The 25,921-nt window shown below is 51.8% G+C and overlaps 2 protein-coding genes across 5 annotated transcripts in view; one reads left to right on the top strand and one right to left on the bottom strand.

Moving 5' to 3' along the window:
- Nucleotides 1-436: 436 nt before the first annotated feature.
- ANKRD23 (ankyrin repeat domain 23) lies at nucleotides 437-6,127 on the top strand (the record flags this gene model as incomplete). Its single annotated transcript, XM_081254602.1, is given in 15 exon segments — nucleotides 437-463; nucleotides 561-622; nucleotides 1,838-1,898; nucleotides 2,104-2,184; nucleotides 2,188-2,232; nucleotides 3,394-3,519; nucleotides 3,768-3,866; nucleotides 3,957-4,010; nucleotides 4,012-4,056; nucleotides 4,154-4,181; nucleotides 4,184-4,245; nucleotides 4,388-4,473; nucleotides 4,475-4,484; nucleotides 4,559-4,576; nucleotides 4,580-6,127. Coding segments are annotated over 15 exon segments (879 nt in total). The 3' UTR covers nucleotides 4,655-6,127.
- Nucleotides 6,103-25,921, bottom strand: part of CNNM3 (cyclin and CBS domain divalent metal cation transport mediator 3) — a 28,072-nt gene continuing 8,253 nt past the window's right edge. Inside the window, exons 2-8 of one of the 4 annotated variants that reach the window (XM_081254875.1) lie at nucleotides 15,921-16,064; nucleotides 14,775-14,924; nucleotides 14,310-14,479; nucleotides 14,028-14,124; nucleotides 13,539-13,672; nucleotides 13,045-13,183; nucleotides 6,103-6,273 (exon numbers count right to left, since the gene is read on the bottom strand). In XM_081254875.1, the coding sequence (XP_081111001.1) occupies nucleotides 6,260-6,273; nucleotides 13,045-13,183; nucleotides 13,539-13,672; nucleotides 14,028-14,124; nucleotides 14,310-14,479; nucleotides 14,775-14,924; nucleotides 15,921-16,064 (848 nt within the window). In that variant the 3' untranslated portion in view covers nucleotides 6,103-6,259. The other 3 variants (XM_081254874.1, XM_081254872.1, XM_081254873.1) reach the window with 3 other exon arrangements.

Here is a 25,921-nt window from a genome sequence, read left to right as displayed (position 1 = left end):
CAGGGCAGTTGGGCTGGGTCTCCCAGGGTCTCAGGCAGCCAGACCTACAGCAACGTGGAGGCTCACTTCTTTTTCTCGAGGGCATCTACACTTGGGAGAATGGGAGCTATTTCCCCCTGAACCTGGGCTGGTGGCCCAGCACCCAGGATGTGTGTTTATTGGTTGAATCACTTCTGAGTAGGTGCGGGGTGGGGGATGGCACAGGTGCAGGATGGGGGGTGTCTGAGGATGCAACTGACTCAGCTCAAAACAGCTTTCTCCCGCGCCCGCAGTGGGCTGTGTGCCCACACCGGTACTTTGGTGGGTGTTACGGAGCCACGGAGTTGTCTGGCCGGGGCCCGAGCCTCTGCCCTGCCCCCCCGGCCCCCGACAGCTCTCCTATAAAAGGGCTGAGCTGCTCGGCTCCTCACTGGGGGCGTGACGAGCAGGGGGCGCCATGGACTTCGTCAGCATCCAGCAGTTGGTGAGGACGTGGAGCGGAGGCTGGGCAGCTCCTTTCTGGTGCCTGAGGAGGTTTTAGGAGTAGAAACCTGTAGTTCTTTTCCGGCCTGTCTGCCTAGTTCTCGTGTGAGGTGGTGAGGGGCCAAGGAGCAAGAGAGAGAGACAGTGAGAAAGGCGTCTGGTGATGGTAGACAAGAAAATCCTTGAGTGTAGTGGGTTTTACCTTGGACTGTGATGGCCAAAGAGGAACGGGAAGTGGTGGGTTACCCTGGGAGACACAAGTGTGGCTGGGTGTTGGCTGAGCTCAATTGTGTTGATGGTCTTTGCGGGGGAAATGGTCTGGAGGGTCTGGCTGCCTTGGCTGGGGACAAGGAGAAGGGCGCTCGAGTTCCCTGGGCAGTGAGAGAAGCAGGCACACCAGTGACACTTTGGGATGTCTGTTGTGAGGGATGGGGCATGGAGGGTAGCGAGGCCCGGGGCGTCACTTTGCCCCACAAGCCCCACTGCGGGCCAGGGCCCTGCTGGCCGCAGCCCAGGACAGCCGCTGCTGGGAGGCGGGTTGCAGGGCCCAGGAAGTGTTAGGCTGCCCGAGTTTGCTTTAGAAGGGAATGGAATGTAGTTCTACGTGGCTGGAAGCCCTGCCATCGTATCATTCCAGCCTTTTCTCTCCCCTCAACGTGCTTATTCCTCAGGGCTCCCCAGCCGCTGAAACACGGGGCTGGGGGCCGGGGGAGGAAGAAAAGAATGGACCATTGTTTGGTGGGTTCTGCCCTAAGCACAGCACCGGTAAGTCATTTCATCTTTATAGCTCCAAGAGGTAAGTGCTAGTTTTACCCCATTTTATCATGAAGAAACATAGCTTCACGAAGAGGGAAAATTTGAACATAGGAATTCAGAATTTTATCCGGGAGGCATCTCCTTTGTCCCCCTGGGCTTGGGGTCAGGTGGCAGTGTGGTGTGATAGGGTAGGAATGTAAGGACAACCACCCAAGAGGGAGGCCCTGAGCTCACCTGGACGCAGCCCAGCAGCATAAATAGATGTGGCATCAGGCCCCGGCCGCAGGGTTCCTGTGACAGGACGGAGTGAGCAGCAGTCAGCCCCTGGGCCTCGGGCGCTGCTGCAGGTGGTGAGAGCCAGCGACAAGCACGGGGGTCAGGGAGCCGGCCGGGGCCCGCTCTGCCATGGGGCTTTGAGAGGGGTCAGGCCAGCTCTCAGATCCGCATCCAGATCACTAATCTCTGTACGTCAGCTCCTGCCAGGACCCCCTGTCTGGCACAGTTGTGTTTTCTAAGGGCTCCTCCTAATTTTTCTGATTCTTTGTCCGTTCCTATAGGTAAGTGGAGAGAGTCGAAAGGAAAGAATTGGGACGTGGACATGGAGTGTCTGATCCTGGAGGCTGGGGCCCCAGGAGGCCGAGGCCCGGGAGAGGCAGGAACTGGACGAGGAGAGGAGGAGAGTGAGTGGCAGGGGGCAGGGGGCACGGGCAGGTGGAGCGGGGGTGCCGCGAGCCCGGGGCTCGGGGTCTGAGAGCCTGGGCGCAGCGCTTCTCCTGCGGCTGGGAAGACGAGGGTTAGAACAACCAGGAGCTGCCCCGGGGTTGCCGTGGCCAGCAGCCAATGAATGGCTGGCATGGGCCTGTTTCTGCCTGCTTTCCGCCCCAGCATGAAAGATTCAGCGGTCCCAGAGCTAACTCGGAGAGCCTGGCTGACCTGGAAACGTTGGTTCGAAGACGGACAGAAAAGTGACTGAAACGCAGAGTCCCCGCCAGGGCACCCGAGCCTGAGGTCAAGGTGAGTGGGAAGGCGGGTGCGTGGGAGTGCCACACCAGGGCTGGAGTGCCTGAGCAGGAGCCCTCCCCCCCACCGTCCCTGTGGGAGGCCTGGGGAGGAGTGACACTGCCGCCGCGGCTGCACAGCCCGCACCAGGGGGCCCTCCGCCCCCGGCGTTGTTTTCCACGGCTGCTGCCTTAACCAAGTACCCCAAACTGGGGGCTTAAACAACAGCTATTTATGGTCGTCTCAGAGGCTGGAAGTCCAAGATCAGGGAGTCGGCAGGCAGGGTTGGTTCCTTCTGAGGCTCTGGGGGCGGATCCGTCCACACCTCTCCCCAGCTTCTGGGGTTGGTGGTGTTCCTTGGCTTGTGGCCTCGTCGCCCTGATCTCTGCCTCTGAGCTCACGTGGCCTTCTCCCTGCCTGCGTGCCTGTGTCCAAAGGTCTGTCCCTTCTCAGTAAGGACACCACTCGTATTGGACCGGGGCCCACCCTACTCCAGTACGACGGCATCTTAACCGATTACAGCTACAATGACCCCATTTCCAAATAAGGTCACGTTCTGAGGTACTGGGGTTAGGACTTCAACAATATGAACTGGGGGGCGGAACACAAGTCAATCCGTAACCCCGCCCCGTACCTATTCAGTCAGAATCTTCTGGGGGGCAAGTGTTTTTGTTTGTTTTTTAATTAATTTATGTATTTTTGGCTGCGTTCGGTCTTCGTTGCTGCGCGCGGGCTTTTCTCTGGTTGCGGCGAGCGGGGGCTACTATTCATTGCCGTGCATGGGCTTCCCATTGCGGTGGCTTCTCTTGTTGCAGAGCACGGGCTCTAGGTACACGGGCTTCAGTAGTTGTGGCACGTGGGCTCAGTAGTTGTGGCTCGCAGGCTCTAGAGCGCAGGCTCAGTAGTTGTGGCACACGGGCTTAGTTGCTCGGCGGCATGTGGGATCTTCCCGGACCAGGGCTCGAACCCGTGTCCCCTGCATTGGCAGGCGGGTTCATAACCACTGCGCCACCAGGGAAGTCCTGGGGGCAAATGTTTAAATCTATTATTTGTATAAACCGACAGTGTGCTGGTCCTCCGCCAGCTCTTTGGAACCACTTGGCTAGACTGGTGAGGCTGTGTGTCCCAGAGGCCTAGTGTGGGGAGTGAGTTGGTCTCGTCCTTGAACTTATCCAGCCGCAGCCCCTGGCCCAGCTGGAGCCCGGGGACCTGGAGGCGTTCCTGAAGGCAGCTGCTGAGAACCAGGAAGCCCTGACTGACAAGTATCTGACAGATGGAGAGGACCCCAATGCCCACGACAAGGTAGCGAGGGTGGGTGCAAGTGTGTGGTCTTCAGCGTGGTCCAGTCAGAGCCTAGAAAACTGCAGGGCTTTTCTGTTTTATGGGGCACGGGTCCCATGATGCCTCCTGAGTCTGGAGGGAGAGGCCCTTCACACGACGGGGGAGTAAGCAGCTCTGTTCAGGTTACCAGCTCTGGGAACGAGGTCGCGGGTGGGACCTCCAGGGGTGGCCGTGCTCCCTGCACCTAACTCCCGTCCGCAGCACCCCAGCTCCACCACACGGCCTGGCACTGGGCCTGTCCAAAGGGTCACAGCCAGCTCGTGAACAAGCTGCTGGAGGCGGGTGCCACCGTGGATGCTCGGGACTTGGTGAGAATCAGGAAAGGGCCATCCCCACGGCAGACCCCCCTGCCTGGCATCTCTGCAGGCCAGGGTTACTTTGGTGCTTTTGTTTTGCAGCCAGACGGGACCCCTGTGTTCTGGGCCTGCCGTGGAGGGCACCTGGACATCTTCAAAACAGCTGCTTAACCGGGGCGCCCGGGTCAATGCCCGGGACCAGGGGAGGGCACAGGCTGTGGGGCGGCCCGATGCTCTTCCTGGGGTTGGGACACGGCCTTGCCAGCTTGGAATGACACTGAGCCTCACCACTCCCTTAGATCTGGGGCATGCCCCTGCACATGGCCGTGTGCACCGCGACTGCCTGCAGCACCTCGTCGCCTGCAGGGCCTGCGCTGACGCACAGGACAAGGTAGGCGTCTGGTTGTCCCAGGCTGGGGTGGCTTCATCCCCGGGGGCCACGACTAAGGCAGCCTGAGCTCAGCGACAGTAGCTGCTGAGCTGACCCTCCCTGGGAAGTGGAGGTGAGGAGGACGCCGCCCCCATCTCGACAGGAAGGGGACACGGCTCTACACGAGGCGGTGCGGCCCGGCCACTACAGAGCTGTGAAGGTGCTGCTGCTCTACGGGGCCGGGCTGGCCTGAGGATGCGGTGAGTGCAAGCGAGCAAGCGGGGCAGGCAGCTCCGGGGAGGAGTGGGGACTCACCTGGAGTCCTTGTCCCCAGGCTTCAGTGACCCCAGTGTAGCTGGCCCAGGACTGGCAGTGGGGCATCTGGGAAGCACTGCAGGTCCACGTGGGGCACCCCCGTACCCAGTGCTGACAACAGCCGATCCTTGGGGCCACTCGCAGCCACCATTCCATCCCGTCATCTCCACCCCCGTGCCACTCACGTGTCTCACCTGCTTGATCTTCCCTCCGTCATGACTCCCCGCTCAGGGCTGATTCCGTGCCTCCAGGCAGCCCTGTCAGACCAGCCTCCCTGGCTTTCTGTCCCAGGCTGAGCCGGTCCCCGCCGGGGTGCAAGCTGGGGGCTGACACAGAGGACCCGGGGGTGGCAGGCGGGTGCAGGAAACAAAGTGGGTCCAGATGAGGGGCAGTGGAGGAGTGTGGGGGCCCAGGACGGAGCAGCACGGGGACAGCCTCGAGCTCCCTGGGGCCTGTGCCAGGGCTCCTCGGTGCCCACTGGTTCTCGGTCCAGGAGGCGGCTAGGCTCTGCCCTGCACCAGGGCCCTCCTGCCACCAGGTGGTGACTCGGTGCATGGCCAGCAGCAGATGCCCTTGGGCGCAGGTTTCTCCAGGGGCCTCCGTGCCTGGCGGGTCTGGCCGTCTGGAGGGGGCTGCTGGACGGCTTTGAGCACCCCTGCACAGAAGGCCAGCCCCAGCCTGCTTGCCTCAGAAGCCCCAAGGCCGACGAGCTGGAGCTGTTTATTTTAGGGAAACCTTGTGCCCTCTGTCGAAGGCTTCGGACAGGCCTGCCCGCTGCCCTCTGGTTGGCCATCTGGTGGCTCCCCTTGTAGGGGGACATGCCTGGGTGCTGGGGATTGCTTGCGGCCCACTCAACTTTTGGGGCGGTGGCCTGTAACCCTACTCCGCCTCCGGCACTGACGGTCACCCCGGCCCTGGTACTAGAGTGTGTGCTCTCACGTGGCCCCTGCAGCCGCGGCTGTGCTGCTCCACCCTAACCCTCGGAGGCAGGACGTGGAGGGCTCTGAGCTCACCTGCTCCTTTCCCTCCTCCACCGACTGGGGGTGGCCCGAGGCCCCACCTCCACACGCTCCCCTAAAGCTTCCCCCGCTCACTGTCCTTTCCTGGTCACGCTGCGTTGGTGCAGATCTGTGCTGTACTGCTGGCGGGCAAGGTCCTTACATGCCAGAAGGTGAATCTCAGAACAGCTCTACCCTAAACTGAGAACCACAGGCAGAGGGTGGGGCTCCAAGATGAAGGTTAGCCTCCCTCACGTAAGGAACCTGGGTTGATATCCATTTTGCAGCAGTTACTTTTAGTCTAACTGGTGGCCTTCTCAGGCCAAGGACAAGGCAATTTCTATTCTGTGAAAAAGCTGACAAGAGCTCCCAACAGGGGCCACACGCCTTCCCCTCACATGGGCACCTCCTGCCCTGTTCTGACAGAGCCCCGTGCACCCAAACGCTGGGGCCATGGGAGAAACAGGCGTTCAAGTCCATGGACAAGACACTTCCCATCTAGGAAATGGGGACACTTAAATGACAGACAAAAATACCTTTTTATACGTATCAGTAGTTTTTGTTCATTAAAACTGGTTGATTATCCATCACGGCCTGGTTGTTTTTTCTGGGCTGAGAGGGGCCAGTTCCTCAGAAACTCAAGATGGCTGATAACCATGCCAGCCTGACAGCAAGACAGGTCCCCAGGGGCAGAGCAGGTAGGCAGGGCGGTCTAGGGCTTCTCAGCCTGGACTGCCTATTAGAATCAAGAGGGAAGATTTTAAAAATCCGGATGTCCAGATGGATTAAATCAGAATCCCTAGGTTTGGACCCGGATATCAGCATTATCATACAGATGACATGCTTGTCTATGTAGGAGATCCTAAGGAATCTACAAAACCAAAAAAATGGACTTTCCCGGCAGCTTAGTAGTTAAGACTCCAAACTTCCACTGTGGGGGGCGGGGGGCGGGAGCACAGGGTTGATCCCTGGTCGGGGACCTAAGATCCCGCATGCCACGCGTCGCAGCCAAAAAAAAAACAAACAAAAAAGCTCCACCTAGAATAAGGGAGTTCCGGCAAGATCTCAGGATACAAGATAAACATACAAAAACCTTTTTTCTACATACTAACAATGACTCTGAATTTGAATACTAAAATTAAACACACAGTACCATTTGTAATTGCTAAAAAGAAAACCCACTTAGGTGTAAATCTAATAAAACATCTAAGGACCTGTATGCTGAAAACTACAAAATGCTGACGAATGACACCAAAGATTTAAATAAATGGACACATACACATGGATTGAAAGATGCAGCTGAGTAAAGATGTCAGTTCCACCCAAATTGATACACAGGTTTAACACAGTTCCTACCAAAATCCCAACAAGATTTTTCTTTGTATATGTAGACAAGATTATTCTAAAATTTAAAACTAAAACAACTCTGGAAAAGAACAAAGTGGGAGAAATCAGTCCACTTGATTTCAGGTCCTAATAAATTGCTATAATAATCAAGACAGTGTGGTACCTGTGAAGAGACAGACGCATCGGTCAAAGAAACAGAACAGACAACCCAGAAATAGCAAATATGCCAAAAGATGCAAAAGTTATTCAACGGAGGAAAGACATGCTTTACAACAAATGGCGCTGAGAGAACTGGACATCTACAGGCAAAAAAAATTTTTTTAAAGAAACTTAAAATGGATCACGAACTTACTTTCGCTCTGCAAAAGAACCCTGTTAAGAGGATGAAAAAATAAGCTACAGATTAGGAAAAAATATCTGCCAACCAAAAACCCAATAAAGCCTAGTATTTAGAATATATAAAAAATTCTCAAAACTCAGCAGTAAAAAAAACAATCTAATTAGAAAATGGGCAAAAGACATGAACAGACATTTCACCAGGTCAAACAAGCACATGAAAAAATGTACATTCGCCATTATGGAAATGCAAGTGAAACCCACAATGAGATAGCACTACACACCTACCAGAGTGGCTAAAACAGAAAATAGTGACAATACCAAATCCTGGAGCGGATGTGGAAAAGTACTCACACATTGCTGGTGGGAATGTAAAGTTGTACAGGCACTCTGAAAAAGTCTGGCAGTTTCTTTTAAAACTTAAATATGCAGTAACCATACAACCTGGCAATTGCACTCCTAGACATTTAGCTAAGAGAAAAGAAAACCAATGTTTACACAAGAACCTGTAATGAATGTTCATAGCAGCTTTATTTGGAATAGCCAAAAACTGGAAACCACCCAGATGTCCTTAGACAGGACAGTGAGTATATGATGGAACACCACACAGCAATCAAAAAGGAATGAGCCATTGACACGTGCAACAGCCTGGAGGAGATTCCAGAACATTATGCTGAGTGAAAAAAGCCAGTCCCGATGGTTACATACTGTAAGATCCCATTTATACAACATTCTTGAAATGACAAAATTATAGAGATGATGGACAGATTAGTGGTTGCCAGGAATTAGGGATATTGGCCAGAGGGGGTGGGGTGCGGGCTCTAAAAGGGTCTGCTGGAGGGAGATCCTAGGGAGGAACAGTTCTGTATCTAGATTGCAGTGGTGGTTACACAAATCTACATGTGATAAGATGCTATAGAACTATATGCCCACATTGCACCAGTGTCAGATTCCTGGTTTTGATACTGCATTGTAACTATGTAAGATGTAATCATTGAGGAAAACTGGGTGAAGGGTACATGGGACCTCTATCTTTGCAACTTCCTATGAATCTGTTAATTATTTCAAAGTAACAAGTTACTTAGGAAAAAAAAACACAATAGCTCTAAATGCAACTTGGTATCCTGGATTGGATCCTGCAACAGAAAAGGGACATGATGGAAAATCTGATAAAAATCCAAGTAAAGTCTGTAGTTTAGTTAACATTTTGTACCCATGTTCATTTTTTAGTTTCGATAAATGCACCAAGGTTATGTGAGAGAACGTTCAGGGAAGCAGGTGTGAAGGGTATATGATCTGTGAACCTAAAATAATTTTAAAGAATAAAATCCTGATGCCTGGACTGATTAAATCAGAATCCTTGGGGGGTGGGCCCCAGGTATCAGTATATTTAATTTGCCAGGTGATTTCCAATGTGCAGCCAAAGTTAAGAACCACTGTTCTGGAGAGAGAGAATTTTAAAGTATCTACTTCCCACCTGGGTTTGCTCCTGGAGAGAATTCCTTGAGAAGAGTCTCTCAGTGAGCATGCCACTGTGTTTTGGCCTTCATTCCCACTGATCCTGGATAAGGACCCAAATGCCTTTGGGAAAGGTTCCAGAAATCCTCCCCCCTCCCCATCCTTGGTCCCCGTGATGCCCTGGTTTCTGCACAGCTGAAGCACTGTGGAAGGTGAGTTTAGGTGAACCAGAAGGCGAGACAAATGCCTTCTCGTTCCCGCTTCTCTAAAACCCGAGCTAGAGCAGAAAAAAAGCAAAGAGCTTGAAATGTTTCAGAGATCTAAGAAAGACTCCAATGTCATGTTCTTTTTTCCAAAGGACGGAGAGGGTTCTACCTGGATCACAACCAGCCCTGGCCGCCCTGGCCGCCCTCTGCGCACCTGACAGCCGCACGGCGCCCCTGGGGGGGCCACGGGCTGCCCTACCCGGAACCCCACGACAAAGGCTTAGGTGCAGCAGAGCGGTCCCTTCCTCCCATGTGTGACCTTTTCTTAAAACACAGGAAACGACAATACTGTTAGTGGCGACTGAGCCAGGCAGGCGGAGGAGTGGCAGGAGGAAGAGGTTCCTCAGCCCCGCGGGGCCAGCGTGAGAAAGCCACCTGCACAGGCGGAAGCGGGGCTGGTGTGACAGGCTTGCGTCCAGGTTTGGCACATGGGACAGGCTGGGCGCATGCTCTGAAGCACGGCATCGTAAGGGGAGCCAAAAAGGTCACGGTGGCCAAGGCCATGGGTGTGAACCCCCAGCCCACACTGGCGCTCCTGGTTTGCTCAAAACGTGCTGCCAGCAGCAGCAGGCTGGCAAAGTAACAGCAGAGCGTACAGGTCACGGCCACAGAAAGGCAGTAATCGTGCACTCACGTCGTGGCTTGGCCAGGAGAGGTACAAATACACCGCGCTGTCACAGGGAGGCTGGCCCAGGGACTGGAGGTGGCACGGTGCCTTTCATTCCGTTCGGAAGCAGGCCTGGAGGGCCGGCCCCGGCGGACCCCCGTCTCCTAAAGGGGGGCAGGACCTGCTGAGGCTCCTGGCACCGGCCTCTGGTTCTGAGGGCGGCCAGGACCCGCATCCATGAGGGCCATCTAAAACGTGGCCTGCAGGGGATGGGGACAGGCTGGCAGGAAGCCGCTCCTTGGCTCGCTCCAGTTCCCCACGTGATTGTCCGTTCCCCAGACTCGGGGCTGCCTGCCAAGCGGTTAAACTCCCGGGTTCCGCCCAGGGCTCTCCTCCGCCGGGAGGCCGGGTCTGCTGTGGCTGGACCCTAGAGGGGAGAGGGGAGGAGGATCAGCATCAAGCCAGTACAGGCAGCGGGTCCTGTGACACCAGGTGTTAAGTCCTCTTTAGGACGGGAAGGGGCGGGGGGGCGGGGGGGCCGAGGAGCCTCAGGCCTCCTCGGGAGACATCAAGGCAGAGCTGGGAGCGTTTAGCTAGGAAAATGCTCAGCCTCGTGAGACCACTGCCGGGACGGATGCCATCACTGAGAGGCAGGGCTTCTGCCCGTGGGAGGCCGAGGCCATAAGGCCAGGCAGGAGGCAGCTGCCCAGACAACACAGCAGGCACTGGGAGGGAGCTTTTGTTTCCAAGGCTCAGCAGGCATTTCATGGTCCCTCCTGCCCTCCAGAAAAATGAGATGAGAAGTAGCAACAAGGGACAGGAAGCACCCACTCACCCCCATGAAGAAGTGCCCCCCATCTGGGGGGAGAGGTCTGCAGTGCCCCCCAGCAGCTAACAGGCTGGCAAAGGAAAGCAAAGAGAAGGTAAAGTAAAAGGCAAGATATTTACCTTGCGTGTTGTCTTAAAACAAAAAATGCTCACTAGTCCACAGTCAATTATCAACTGCAGTTTCCAAATGTGCCAAAGAGGGAAAGGCCTACTGGGAAAGCTAGAGAGAGGAGAGGGAAAGGGAGAGGAAGGGGGGGGGAGAGGGAGGGGGAGGGGGAGAAGGAGAGGGAGGGAGAGAGAGAGAAGACCAGCTATGGAGCTGCTCCGGCAGAGCCGCTCCACTCGGGCAGCTTGGGCAGCACCGCAGAGTCAAGGCCGCGGGGGCGAGAGGGGCCCAGGAGGCTCGGTGTCAAGCTCGGACTCTCCCTGGGAATCCCGCTCTGGGACTGATCGATGTGGAGGGGATTTTCCGAATGAAGCAGTGGACCAGGGTTCCGGAAGGTGTTTCTGTAAAGGGCCAGTCTTCTTAGGCTTTGCAGGCCTCGGGGGCAACAAGGCAACTCCACCTGCAGCCGAGTACAATCCCTCAGCAGATGGGCACCCCCAGTAAAACGTTACGAGAACAGGCAGATTTGGCCCTCATGCCATTTGCCGACCCGGCTGAAGGCAGCTCAAAATCATCACGCTTTCCAAGCATTTCAGACACTTCTCCGCTGGGGAAGCTAGAGCCAGTCACCCAGAGGATGGCTCTGACCTGCACCGTTTCAGCAGCGCCCCGGGGACACGTCCAACACGTGTAGCGACACTGAGCTCCCCGGGCAGCGAAGCAACAGGTTAACAGAGATAAAATGCAAGACCTGAGGGCTGCCCAGGGCCAATGTCAGGCTGCACTTAGGGGAAAATCACCAACATCATGACTACAGGACGGGCTGGTTGGTAATCCGTTACAAAGAGGAAATGACCCATGAGCCACCAAAAACGATTCTCTCAGAGGACTGCCTCACGAGCCGCTGAAGCCACAAAAGGATTGAAAAACCCCTGGGTATGTGATAAAAGATGAAATGAAGGGAAAAACCAGGATTCTTAGACTTAAGTTTGTACCTTATACACAACCTGTGCAATCTGAGTAGCAGGTGGAGCCAGAAAAGGCTCACATGTGAGAAAACCAAAACCAAAAGGCTCACATTTTGAAAAACAAAAACGTCCTGGCTTTCGAGACCCGAGTCTAACTTGATGGTGCGAACCTCTGTGTGAGGGGTGCCTCACAAAATAAAAGACCAGTCACAGTGGGTAAACAGAGGAGCGGGCTCCGCCCTAAGAGGTGAATGAAGGGTCCGTTCATTCCAAAAGGACTGCGACCAGGCCCGGATCCAGGACCCAACACAACCCCCCAGGGTCCTTCACCAGCACCACAGATGGAGCTCGCAGGAGTGGAGCCACCGACGCAGCTCAGGAAGCACCTTTCCATTATAAAAACACGTTTCCCTTCTCAAACGTGGGTCCGGTAACCAAGGGTGCGCCCAGCCTCCAAGCCAGAGTGCCCGTCTCTCCCGGCCTCCGACTCTTCACCTGTAAAATGGGCGTGACAACTACCACCTCTCAAAACTTCAGGGAAGTTTTCTTAGATGAGTCAGGACGAGGAGAGCCCTTAGCACAGTGCTTGGCTTGGGAAGTGTTCAGTAAGGGCTCGGCGTCCCCACTGCAGGGTAAAGGGGATGGAGCACAGGCAGTCAGGCCCCTGCAGTTCCTTCCACGGCCTCTCCCAAGCCCCGCCAAGCCCCGGAGGACCTCAGACCCCAACCTAGGAGCTCGGTCAGCATAAAAGTACCTTCTTGAATAACAAGGACAAGAAAGTTCCCTGCTGTTTTACCACTCCCATCCAAAGCCCACCCTTCACAGGCTCCTTTTTTATTTTCCCTCCTTCCCACTCTAAGGGTGGGGTTTCCCATCCCACTCTGCAAAGTCTGTTTCTTCCTGCTCCCAGTGGAACGCCTGGATGGGACCAAACGCCTCAGGAGGTGGTCTTCTGGGTTTTGGGGATGGTGTCCACCAGCCACCTACCTTCTGAGCCAGGCCCACTGGTGACCCAAATCTTCACTTTCTAGGTGACCTAACCCTAACCCCAGATGACCCAATACAGCGCCTGAACGTGACCATACTCCCATTTAGCAACTACGGTTGACCCTCGAACAACTCAGGTTTGAACTGCGTGGGTCCACTTATATGCAGATTATTTTTCAATAGTAAATACTACAGCACTACACAGGCTGTAGCTGGTTGAATCTGCGGATGCAGAACCACAAATACAGAGGACCGACCACGTTACACACAGATTTTTGACTGCGCAGAGGGTTGGCGCCCCTAACCTGCTGTTGGTCAAGGGTCAACTGTATTCTCTAATTAAATCAACCCACCCTACAGGCCCTGGAGAGAAAATGCTGACTTACATGCTCTACTCAAAATGTCAGCTGACCTATAGCTCAGCATTGACGAATTATTAAAAACACAAGAAGGGAGAGAGAAAAGGACAGGGAGACAAAGGGAAAAAGAACGAATGTAGGGCAGGGCGAGGGCAGAGAGAGCAGGTGTGTGTGTGCAGCCAGGACGGCAAAGGGCACGCTCGCCCTGGGGTCAACGCCGCGGGATGCAGCCGCACGGGGCTCACCTGTGGCTGCAGCTGTCTTGTCACCAAGGAGCCGGGTCTGGCTGCCTGGGACGGCCTGCAGGTCCGCGTTCTCAGGGGACTGCGGCAAGGCCTGGGCTCGGGTGGCCAGGAGTGCATTGAGGTACTGCAGCCGCGTGACCTGGGGCACAGGAAGCATTGCAACTCGTGCAGCTGGACGGAGAAGGTGAGGTGAGGGGCCACACCCCTCCCTCCTGCCCTCAAGCCCCCGAACGAGGGGTGGGGGGTGGGGGTGGGGGTGCGGGGCGGAAGCGTTGTTAAGATCTCCAAGGAAGCTGGGTGCTTAGGCCACCGGCAGACAGGGGGGCCAGGCCATCCACCCTTCACAGCAAGTACAAGGTCTTGCTCTGGGAAGTCTCAGATAGACTCAATCAGAATTTATTCTTAATCCACTCAAATGTGTGACCAGCTGGTCTAGCCCTCGGGGATGCAAAGCTGGTTAAAAGCCAGCACCAGTGAGCAGCCCAGACAGTCACCTTGATGAGCTGCAGGTCAGAGAGGGCCCTCACGGTGTAGTCAGGACAGTAGGCAGACAAGCGGGTGCCTTCGGTGGGCTCAGGCAGCGGGTCGTGGCGGATGGACTGGAGCGAGGACACCGGGGACTGGTGAACTATGAGAGGACAGTGGGTGACGGAGCAGGCCAGCCCCACCCAGCCTCTGAGATCCACCCCACAAATCACCCTGGTGAGGGAGTACAGCCAGGGGCTCTGAAAAGGATGGCAAACACGCTCCTCCTGGGAAAAGTTGTGCAGGGGTGGGGAGGGCAACAAAGATGAGCCCCGAAGAAACGCTGCCCCACCCTCCATGCAGCCCGGAGAAGGGCCAGCAGGTCCCAAGGTAGACTGCCTTGCAGGAGGCATAGGCTCTGCAGGAAGGACAGGCCAGACGCGGGGCACTGGAGAGCCTCGGCAACGCCCACCCAGCCGCCGGCCCTTGCCTCCAGCTCTGGGACGGCTGCAGCTTACCCGAGGATGGCGCCGTCAGGGCGGACACTCCATAGTAGGTGAAGGCCCCATTCTCGAACTTCAAGCCCTCTTTCCCGATCTCCACCTCAACCCTGCCCTGGGACGTCGGGGAAGAGGGGGAGGAAAGAGGTGGACAGGTTATCCGTCCTGCCAGCCAAGAGCACAAGGAGAGAGCGCCGACCCCACTCATCCAGGGCGGGTGCATCTGGATGTTCCTTCCTCTTCTCAGACCCTCCCCACTTCCTAAGCAAGTGGCGGGCTCCAGGCCGGGCTCGCAGGTACCTGCAGGATGAGGATGAAGTAGTCCACTGGCTGGCTGCGCTGGTACAGGTAGTGGTGGGCGGCCAGGCGGTCGCTCTCGTCAAACCTCACTTCCTGGTTGACGCTGGGATGCTTCAGCAGGTGCAGCAGGACCTTCTCGGAGATTCGCAGCGGGCTGAATACATCCACCTCTGCCCCACAGGGGAAACAGGTGCGGGGACAGTGTCCACCGGGCCCAGCGCAGCCCGTGTAACCACCCGCCGCCCACTGCATGCCTCGGCTCCCCCAGCCTCCCACAACACCCACCCGGCCGTGGCTCCCTGCCACCCACAGAGGAGCCGCTTCAGGTGACCCGAGCTAATGACAGGGCAGCAGAGAGAGTCGCCGAAGTTCTCCTGGACACCCTCCTGCTTACTGGGAATGGCGGGGGGGGGTCTCCTGATCCACCGGCCGGTGAGCAGGGACGAGGCCCACCCTCGCCCTCACCTCGGGAAAGGAAGCGCTGGGTGGCCAAGAGCAGCTGAGGCGAGATTTTCACTTTATAGTCATCGTCAGACACCTTGAACAGGGAGAATTCCTCTTTCTGCCTGAGAGGGGCGCTCAGAGACGCAGGCTTCTTCTTCACCACGGTGTCTCCTGGGGCGGGGAGAAGAGGGCCTGCTTAGGCTCCAGCAGTCCTCCATCAACATGACCGGACCAAGCGGCACGTTGCCTCTCCCTCCCCCCAAGGCCTCGGGGCTCCTGGGGGGGGACAGCATCAGGGCACTGCTGTCTTGACGGCACCTGGCGGCCACTCCACCCAGGTAGTGATCTGGTGCCCAGTCAGAGGGGCGGTAGCCTGCATTCCAGCGATGTCCCAAGAAGTAGCAGAGAGGCCTGCTCCCTCCTCAGAGCTGGGAGAAGATAATGCTGATATGAATGGCAGACAGCTTATGTAAAACAACAGGCCCCTCGCTAGAAAGCACATGTTCGAGGATTACTGGTGCCAAACAGCCGCTAACCTGCAGACCCCCTGCCTACGGCAGTCTGAGATGCCAAACCAAAATGCTGCATTTGGGGGGCAGACACGTGGGCAGAGATTCACTTCCAAGCTCACAGGGCGGGCAGCTCAGTGTCCCAGGGGGCCCACGTGAGGCCCGCCGTCAAGCATGGGCTCTGTGTCTGCCCTGCAGAGCGCAGCTGCCATTCCAAGAGTCAGGTACTTCTAAAACAGAATCTCGGGCCCCACGATCATCTGTTTGGGGAAGAACCTCTCAGCAGTAAAGAATGGGCTTCTTTGAGAAGACACTTCTATACAACGGAACAAGAGAAAGCAAACGGACCACGGAAGATAAACACTGGGAAAAAGCCCGTTAAAGGCAAAGCTCCGGGCAAGCCCTGGGACTGCAAAGCCACCCATGGGACGCGCCCCCATGGCTCTGCATCCAGGCACAGGTATGAGCCCTCCCTCCTGCAAGGGGCAATCCCGGCCCACGCAGGGGTAAGGAGACGGGGCCTGGGTATGTGACGGCTCTGACTCGAGATCCAGCCCCGCTTCTGACAACACGGAGACCCGCCATCCTCTGATACACACACGTCTCTGTAAGCTCGAAAGACCAGCTGAGCCGGAAAAGCGCGAGGGCCAGGACTCACGGTAGTCTTCAGACTCGTCCAGGATCTCGGACTTGATGATCTCCTCGATGACGTCCTCCAGGGTGACCAGGCCCAGCACCTCGTAGAAGGGGTCACCTTCACCCTCGTTGTTCACCTTCTGCACGATGGCCAGGTGGGACTTCCCTGCGGGGAGGGACACTTGCGTTACAGCTTGCTAGGGGGCCTCCTGTTTTCCTTAGTCCCATGTGACTGGCCCACCACAAGGACAGAAGCTGATGTCTATGTTCCCACAACACGCCAGGCACCAGGAGAGACTCTTCCTAGGTGCCCATGAGGAGTAAGTCTCGGACCCCACGTCCACCTGCCCAAGTCCCCCCAGGCAGCGGCGGAGCTGGAGTCACCCCGGGTCTGTGCGACTCCACGCCGTAAACGTGGTTTAGACAAGGATGCATCCGGACCAGAACTGACACCGTATACAGCAGCAACCGGACCGTGGATACAGGGCGCCGACACCAAAGACGCTGGCTCCCCGGGGACAGTCTGAATGCAGAAGTCGAGAGGGCCACCCCGCCTGAGTCTCCAAAGGGAGCATTCCCAATTCTGAAGGCTACCCTGTATTTCCAGAAGCCGAGGTGCATGAAAGTCACCCAGGGGGATGAAGATGATGGTAATCAGCCAGTCAGAGCCCAAACTGTGCAGGAGGAAGAGCAGGAAGCTGCAACTCCTCTCCTTCCTGCTCTGCATCCTCCTCAGGTGAGCTAACTGCTTGTTTTACAAGAAAATGTAAGCTTGAGAAAAGCCCAGCCTCAGAGTGCTGGCGAGTGTTAGGGAAACTTCAAGAATATACTGTTTCAGGTAAGTGCTTTTTCTCCATAAAGCTTTATGCTTGTCCAAAAGCCACAGAATGTGGGACTTCCCTGGCAGTCCAGTGGTTAAGACTTCGCCCTCCAATGCAGGGTGTGCGGGTTCAATCCCTGGTCGGAGAGCTAAGATCCCGCATGCCTCAGGGCCAGAAAACCAAACCATAAAACATAAGCAATATTGTAACAAATTCAATAAAGACTTTAAAAATGGTTCACGTCAAAAAAACCATTAAAAAAAAAAACAAAACCAAAAAGAAACAGAATGCAAGTCATACAGGTAATTTAAAACTTTTGAGTAGCTACATTAAAAAAATTAAAGAGACAGAAATGAAATCAGTAATATTTTATGATGAACTCAATATAATCAAAATATCATTTCAACATGCAGTCAATGTAAACATATGAATAAATATTTTTCCTTTCCTGACTACTAAGTCTTTGATATCTGGTGTGTGTTCGGCACTCCCTGCACATCTCAGTTCAGACTGGTTACCGTTCAAGAACTCAGCAGCCACTTGTGGGTAGTGGCGACTGGACTGGACTGTGCAGGTCTAGGATATGGAACTGAGAGCAAACTCATCTCAACCATGCCCCGCCCCCTTTTTATCAGTATTTTTTTTCACTGAAGTACAGTTGATTTACAATATTATGGTAGTTCACACTGTGTACAGCAAAGTGTTTCAGTTATATTTTTTTCAGATTATTTTCCATTATAGTTATTACAAGATTTTGAATACAGTTCCCTGTGCTATACAGTAAGTCCTTGTTGCTTATCTATTTTATGTGTAGTAGTTTGTATATGTTAATCCCATACTCCTAATTTATTCCTCACCCCCTTCTCCTTTGGAAACCATAGTTTGTCTTCTATGTCTGTTTGTTTTGTAGAGATTCATTTGTATTATTTTTTAGATTCCACATAAAAGTGATATATAATATTTGTTGTCTTTCTCTGTCTGACTTACTTCATTAAGTATAATATTCTCTAGGTTCATCCAAGTTGCTGCAAATGACATCACTTTATTCTTTTTTATGGCTGAGTAGTATTCCCTTGCATATATACCACAACTTATTTATCCATTCATCTGTCGATGGACATTAGGTTGCTGCCCCTTTTTATTACTAGTGAATAAAGCACAGGGTAAAAGCCGGCCTGGACCTGCATGTAAAGGGGTGCTTGCTTCAAGAATCCTTTGGTAAAGCAAAAAGTCAAGCTCACCTCTTTGTGTGAATCCTACTTTACATACCTTGGGTTCAATGACAACGTAGTGACTGGGTTTAGAAGCACATGCTTTGGAAGCAGCTGGCATGCCTCTGCCTCATTCTTTCAGCATCCGTGCCCCCTGCCCCGCCCCCAGTAATCAGGTATAGGAAGATCTCTGCTCCAAAGTTGGAGGGAATGAAAATGTCAAGAATCAAGCAAAAGCTATTATTATTAGACCACTAACCAGATATCAAGAAAGGAAGGAGGTTGTAAAAGAATAAAAAGATCACATTTACTGTATGTCATCAAATCCAAAATGTCATCAATCATGAGACATCCTGGTTACAGAGATGTTAAAATGCAAAAAAAATGTGCATCTGAGAATTGAAGAAATGCAGTACAGGGCTACGTCATTTCAATGTGCTTCGCAGATACTGCTTTTTTTTTTCCCCAACAAACTGAAGGTGTGTGGCAACCCTTCGTCGAGCAAGTCTATCAGCACCATTTTTCAGACAGCATCCGCTCACTCTGTGTGTCACATTTTGGTAATTCTTCCAGATTTTCAAACTTTTCCATTATTATTAATCTGCTATGGCGATCTGTGATGTTACTATTGTAATTGTTTTGGGGGAGCACCACCAACTGCACCCACGTAAGACGGGGAACTTGATAGATACTTTGTGTGTTCTGACTGCTCCACCAACTGGTCATTCCCTGTCTCTCTCCCTCTCCTCCCCTCTCTCCCTGTTCCCTGAGACACAACAATATTGAAATTTAGGCCAATTAATAACCCTACAATAGGCTCTTAAGTGTTCAAGTGAAAGGAAGAATCACAGGCCTGTCACTTTAAAACAAAAGCTAGAAATGATTAAGCTTAGCAAGGAAGGCATGTCGAAAGCTGAGACAGGCTGAAAATTAGGCCTCGTGCACCAAACGGCCAAGTCGTGAATGAAAAGGGACAGTTCTTAAAGGAAATTAAAAGATCTACTCCAGGGCTTCCCTGGTGGAGCAGTGATTAAGAATCCGCCTGCCAGTGCAGGGGACACGGGTTCGAGCCCTGGTCCAGGAAGATCCCACATGCTGCGGAGCAACTAAGCCCGTGCGCCACAACTACTGAGCCTGCGTGCGCTCTAGAGCCCATGAGCCACAACTACTGAGCCCACGTGCCACAATTACTGAAGCCCGCACACCTAGAGCCCATGCTCTGCAACAAGAGAAGCCACCGCAATGAGAAGCCCACGCACTGCAACAAAGAGTAGCCCCAACTCGCCACAACTAGAGAAAGCCCGCGCGCAGCAACAAAGACCCTAAACTACCAAAAATAAATAATAAATAAATTAATAATTTTAAAAATTTTGAAATAAGAGCTGCTCCAAAAAATAAAAATAAACAAACAAGCAAATAAATAAATAAATGTGCTACTCCAGTGAACATGTGAATGTTAAGAAAGCCAAACAGCCTTCTTGCTGATATGGAGAAAGTCTGAGTGGTCTGGATAGATCAAACAAGCCACAACATTCCCTTACCCAAAAACCTAACCCAGTGCAAGGCCCCACCTCTCAATTCCATCAAGGCTAAGAGAGGTGATGGAGCTGCAGATGAAAAGAAGCTACCAGAGATCGGTTCATGAGGTTTAAGGAAAGCTGTCTCCATAACATAAAAGAGTAAGGTGAAACAGCAAGTGCTGATGTAGAAGCTGCAGCAAGTTATCCAGAAGATTTAGTTAAGATCATTAATGAAGGTAGTTACACTACACAACAGATGTTCGATGTGGACAAAACCACCTTATATTAGAAGAAGATGCCATCTAGGACTTTGATAGCCAGAGAGGAAAAGTCAAGGCCTGGTTTTAAAGCTTCAAAGGACACGCTGACCCTCTTGTTACGGGCTAATGCAGTTAGCAGGTGATTTTAAGTTGAAGCCAATGCTCACTTACCATTCCAAAAACCCTAGGGGCCTTGAGAATTATGCTAAATCTACTCTGCCTGTGCTCTATAAATTGAACAATAAAGGATGACAACACATTGGTTTACTGAATATTTTAAGCCCACTGTTGAGAGCCACTGCTCAGAAAAAAGATTCCTTTTAAAGTAGTACTGCTCACCGGCAATGCACCTGGTCACTCAAGAGCTCTGGCGGAGCCATATAAGGAGATTAATGTTATTTTCATGACTGCTAACAAAACATCATACTGTAGCCCATGGACCAAGGAGTAATGTCAACTCTCAAGTCTTATTTAAGAACTACATTTCGTAAGGCTACACCTGCCATAGATAGAGATTCCTCTGATGGATGTGGGCAAAGTCAATTGAAAACCTTCTGGAAAGGATTCACCATTCTAGATGCCATAAAGAACATTCATGATTCATGAAAAGAGATCAAAATATCAACACTGATAGGAGTTTGGAAGAAGTTGATTCCAACCCTCATGGATGACTTTGAGGGGTTCAAGACTTCATGAAGGAAAGTAACTGCAGATGTGGCAGGACGAGCAAGGGAACTAGAATGAGAAGTGGAGCCTGAAGGTGTGACTGAATTGCTACCATCTCAGGATAAAACTTTAATGGATGAGGAGTTGCTTCTCATGGGTGAGCAAAGAAAGTGGTTTATTGAGATGGGAACTACTCTTGGTAAAGATGTTGCAAAGACTGTTGAAATGGCAACAAAGGATTCAGAACATCATATGAACTTAACTGATAAGGGGTTGGGGTTGGCAGGGTTTGACAGGACTGACTCCAGTTTTGGAAGAAGTTCTACTGTGGATAAAATGCTATCAAACAGTGCTGGGTGCTTCAGAGAAACCGCTGGTGCAGGGAAGAGCCAATTGATGCAGCAGGCTTCACTGTCATCTTAAGAAACTGCCACGGCGACCCTAATCAGCAGCCACCACCCTGATCAGCCAGCAGCCACCAACATCGAGGCAAGACTCTCCCTTATCAAAAAGTTTATAACTCGCTGAAGGGTGAGATGGTGCTTAACATTTTTTTAGCCATAAAGGTGTTTTAGTTAGATTTTCCAGGGGACCACGCTGCACAGCATGTGGGATCTTAGTTCCCTGACCAGGGATCAAACCTATACCCCCCCTTCAGTAGAAGCACAGAGTCTTAACTAGTGGACCGCCAGGGAATTCTGCCACGTTTTTGTTTTGTTTTGTTTTGTGGTACCTGGGCCTATCACTGCTGTGGCCTCTCCCGTTGCGGAGCACAGGCTCTGGATGCACAGGCTCAGCGGCCATGGCTCATGGTCCCAGCCGCTCCGCGGCATGTGCGGTCTTCCCGGACCAGGGCACGAACCTGTGTCCCCTGCATCGGCAGGTGGACCCCCAACCACTGCGCCACCAGGGAAGCCCTGCCACGAAGTATTTTTAAATTAAGATAGGTACATTGTTGGGACTTCCCTGGCAGTCCAGTGGTTAAGACTGCACTTCCAGTGAAGGGGACACGGGTTCAATCCCTGGTCGGGGAACTAAGATCCCGCATGCGGCATGGTACAGCACCCCCCCCAAAAAAAGATATGTACTTTTTTTAGACACAATGCCAACTGTACACTTAATAGACTACAATATAGCATAAACATAGTTTTAAAAATAGATCTTTATTGGCGTATAATTGCTTCACAATACTGTGTTACTTTCTGCTGCACAACAAAGCGAATCAGCCATATGCATGCACATGTCCCCATATCCCCTCCCTCTTGAGCCTCCCTCCCGTCCTCCCCATCCCACCCCTGTAGGTCATCACAAAGCACGGAGCTGATCTCCCTGTGCTACGCGGCTGCTTCCCACCAGCCAACTCTTGTACATTCGGTCGTGTACGTATGTGGAGGCTGCTCTCACTTTGCCCCAGCTTCCCCCTCCCACCCCGTGTCCTCAAGTCCATTCTCTACGTCTGCCTCTGTATTCCTGCCCTGCAACTAGGTTCTTCAGAACCAGTTTTTTTTAAGATTCCATATATATGTGTTAGCGTACGGTATTTGTTTTTCTCTTTCTGACTGACTTCACTCTGTATGACAGACTCTAGGTCCATCCACCTCACTACAAATAACTCAATTTCGTTTCCTTTTATGGCTGAGTAATGTTCCATTGTATATATGTGCCACATCTTCTTTATCCATTCATCTGTTGATGGACACTGCGGTTGCTTCCATGTCCTGGCTATTGTAAATTAGTGCTGCAATGAACACTGGGGTGCATGTGTCTTTTTGAATTATGGTTTTCTCAGGGTATATGCCCAGTAGTGGGATTGCTGGGTCATATGGTAATTCTATTTTTAGTTTTTTAAGGAACCTCCATACTGTTTTCCATAGTGGTTGCATCAATTTACATTCCCACCAACAGTGTAGGAGGGTTCCCTTTTCACCACAACCTTTCCAGCATTTATTTATTTATCTATCTATCTATCTATCTACCTGTATATTTATTTATTTATTTTTGCTGTGTTGGGTCTTTGTTTCTGTGCGAGGGCTTTCTCTAGTTGCAGCAAGTGGGGGCCACTCCTCATCGCGGTGCGCAGGCCTCTCACTGTTGCGTCCTCTCTTGCTGCGGAGCACAAGCTCCAGACGCACAGGCTCAGTAGCCGTGGCTCACGGGCCTAGTTGCTCCACGGCATGGGGGATCTTCCCAGACCAGGGCTCGAACCTGTGTCCCCTGCATTGGCAGGCAGATTCTCAACCACTGCGTCACCAGGGAAGACCCCAGCATTTATTGTTTCTAGCTTTTTTGATAATGGCCACTCTGACTGGTGTGAGGTGATACCTCATTGTAGTTTTGATTTGCATTTCTCTAATAATTAGTGATGCTGAGCATCTTTTCATGTGCCTCTTGGCCATCTGTACGTCTTCCTTGGTGAAATGTCTACTTAGGTGTTCCACCCATTTTTTAACTGGATTGTTTGTTTTTTTGATATTGAGCTCCATGAGCTGTTTGTGTATTTTGGAGATTAATCCTTTGCCTGTTGTTTCATTTGCAAATATCTTCTCCCATTCTAAGGGTTGTCTTTTTGTCTTATGATTTCCTTTGCTGCGCAAAAGCTTTTAAGTTTAATTAAGTCCCATTTGTTTACTTTTGTTTTTATTTGTTACTCTAGGAGGTGGGTCAAAAAAGATTGTGTTGTGGTTTGTGTCAAGGAGTGTTTTTCCTATGTATTCCTCCAGAAGTTTTATAGTGTCTGGTCTTACATTTAAGTCTTTAATCCATGTGGAGTTTTTTGTCTTGTTTTTGTGATACGCGGGCTTCTCACTGTTGTGGCCTCTCCCGTCACGGAGCACAGGCTCCGGACGCGCAGGCTCAGCGGCCATGGCCCACGGGCCCAGCCGCTCTGCGGCACGTGGGATCCTCCCAGACAAGGACATGAACCCACGCCCCCTGCATCGGCAGGCGGACTCTCAACCACTGCACCACCAGGGAAGCCCTGGAGTTTATTTTTGTGTATGGTGTTAGGTAGTGTTCTAATTTCATTCTTTTACATGTAGCTGTCCAGTTTTCCCAGCACCACTTATTGAAGAGACTGTTTTTTCTCCACTGTGTATTCTTGCCTCCACTGTTGTAAATTAGGTGCCCACATGGGCATGGGTTTATCTTTGGGCATTCTATCCTGTACCACTGATCTATATTTGTTGTTGTGCCAGCACCATACTGTCTTGATTACTGTAGCTTTGTGGTATAGTTTGAAGTTGGGGAGCCTGATTCCTCCAACTCTGTTTTTCTTTCTCAAGATTGCTTTGGCTATTCAGGGTCTTTTGTGTTTCCATATGAACTGTAAGATTTTTTTGTTCTAATTCTGTGAAGAATGCCGTTGGTAGTTTGATAGGGATTGCATGGAATCTGTAGATTGCTTTGGGTAATACAGTCATTTTCACAATATTGATTCTTCCAATCCAAGAACATGGTATATTTCTCCATGTGTTTATGTCATGTTTGATTTTTTTCATCAGTGTTTTATAGTTTTCTGAGTACAAATCTTTCACCTCCTTAGGCAGGTTTATTCCTAGGTATTTTATTCTTTTTGTTGCAATGGTAAATAAGAGTGTTTCCTTAATTTCTCCTTCTGATTTTTCGTTGTTGGTGTATAGGAAGACCAGAAATTGCATTATGATTTTTGGCAAGAGTTTTCTGTGCATTAATTTTGTATCCTGCCACCTTACCAAATTCACTGATTAGTTCTAGTAGTTTTCTGGTAGCCTCTTTAGGATTCTCTATGTATAGTATCATGTTGTCTGCAAACAGTGACAGTTTTACTTCTTCTTTTCCGATTTGGATTCCGTTTCTTTTTCTTCTCTGATTGCTGTGGCTAAAACTTCCAAAACTATGTTGAATAACAGAGGTGAGAGTGGGCAATCTTGTCTTCTTCCTGATCTTAGAGGAAATGGTTTTAGTTTTTCACCACTGAGAATGATGTGGGCTGTAGGTTTGTCATATATGACCTTCATTATGTTGAGGTAGGTTCCCTCTGTGCCCACTTTCTGGAGAGTTTTGATCATAAATGGGTGTTGAATTTTGTCAAAAACTTTTTCTGCATCTATTGAGATGATCATATGGTTTTTATTCCTTAATTTGTTAATGTGGTTTACCACATTGATTGATTTGCATATACTGAAGAATCCATGCATCCCTGGGATAAATCCCACTTGATCATGGTGTATGATCCTTTCAATGTGCTGTTGGATTCTGTTTGCCAGTATTTTGTTCAGGATTTTTGCATCTATGTTCATCAGTAATATTAGTCTGTAATTTTCTTATTTTATGATATCTTTTTCTGGTTTTGATATCAGGGTGATGGTGGCTTCATAGAATGAATTTGGGAGTGTTTCTCCCTCTGCAATTTTTTGGAAGAGTTTGAGAAGGATTGGTGTTAACTCTTCTCTAGATGTTTGATAGAATTCACCTGTGAAGCCATTGGGTCCTGGACTTTTGTTTGCTGGAAGATTTTTAATTACAGTTTCAATTTCATTACTTGTGATTGGTCTGTTTATATTTTCTAATTCTTCCTGGTTCAGTCTTGGAAAATTGTACCTTTCCAAGCATTTGTCCATTTCTTCGTGGCTGTCCATTTTATTGGCATATAGTTGTTTGTAGTAGTCTCTTATAATCCTTTGTATTTCTGCAGTGTTGGTTGTGATTTTTCCTTTTTCATTTCTAATTTTATTGATCTGAGTTCTCTCCCCTTTTTTCTTAATGAGTCTAAGGGTATATCAATTTTGTTGATCTTCTCAAAGAACCAGCTTTTAGTTTTATTCATCTTCGCTATTGTTTTCTTCGTTTCTATTTCAGACATGGAGTTAGCATCTCCCCACAACTAGGGCACCTGCTGTCTGCTTGTGGGGGACTCTGACCCCCAAGGAGACGGGAAGAACCCCACAGTGAACCGGTAGGACACAGGGCGACCGAGGGGGGAGGAGAAGTGGAGGCCAGACAAGATCAGCGCCCCTGAGGCCAGGAGATCAGGAGAGGCAGGTGGGAGGGACTCTCCAGGAAAAGCAGGAGAGGAGCGGAGGGCAATCGCATGGCCCGCTTGGGCCAGGGAGCCTGCTGAGCTCCCAAGCTGGTTCCCCCCTCCAAAGCCCAATCCAGGCTGCGTGGGTCCTGGGGGCACAGGAGGGAGAACAGGGAGATCAGGAGAGGCAGGCGGGAGGGGTCCCGCCAGAGGAGCAGGAGAGGAGTGGAGGGCAATTGCCCCGCCCACTCAGGTACAAGGAGCCTGCTGAGCTCCCAGACCAATCCCCTGCCCTCCAAGGCCCCTCCAGGCTGCGTGGGTCCTTGTGGGCATAGGAGGGAGGCCAGGTGGGGATCAGGAGAGGCAGGCGGGAGGGGCCCTCCAGGAGGAGCAGGAGAGGAGAGAAGGGCGTTTTCCCCACCCACTTGAGCCCAGGAAGCCTGCTGGGCTCCCAGGTGAGGTCCCAGGGTGTGGGGCACGCCTGGGCTCCTTCTGTACCTTGAGCCTAATAAGCCCCACCCACCACAGCCCCCAGGGCCTTTTCCA

The sequence above is a fragment of the Mesoplodon bidens genome, assembly GCF_964165515.1.
Source record: "Mesoplodon bidens genome assembly, chromosome: 14".
In the NCBI taxonomy this organism is placed as follows: Eukaryota; Metazoa; Chordata; class Mammalia; order Artiodactyla; family Ziphiidae; genus Mesoplodon; species Mesoplodon bidens.
Note: the sequence above shows the minus strand (reverse complement) of the source record. Positions and strands in the feature narration are given on the sequence as shown.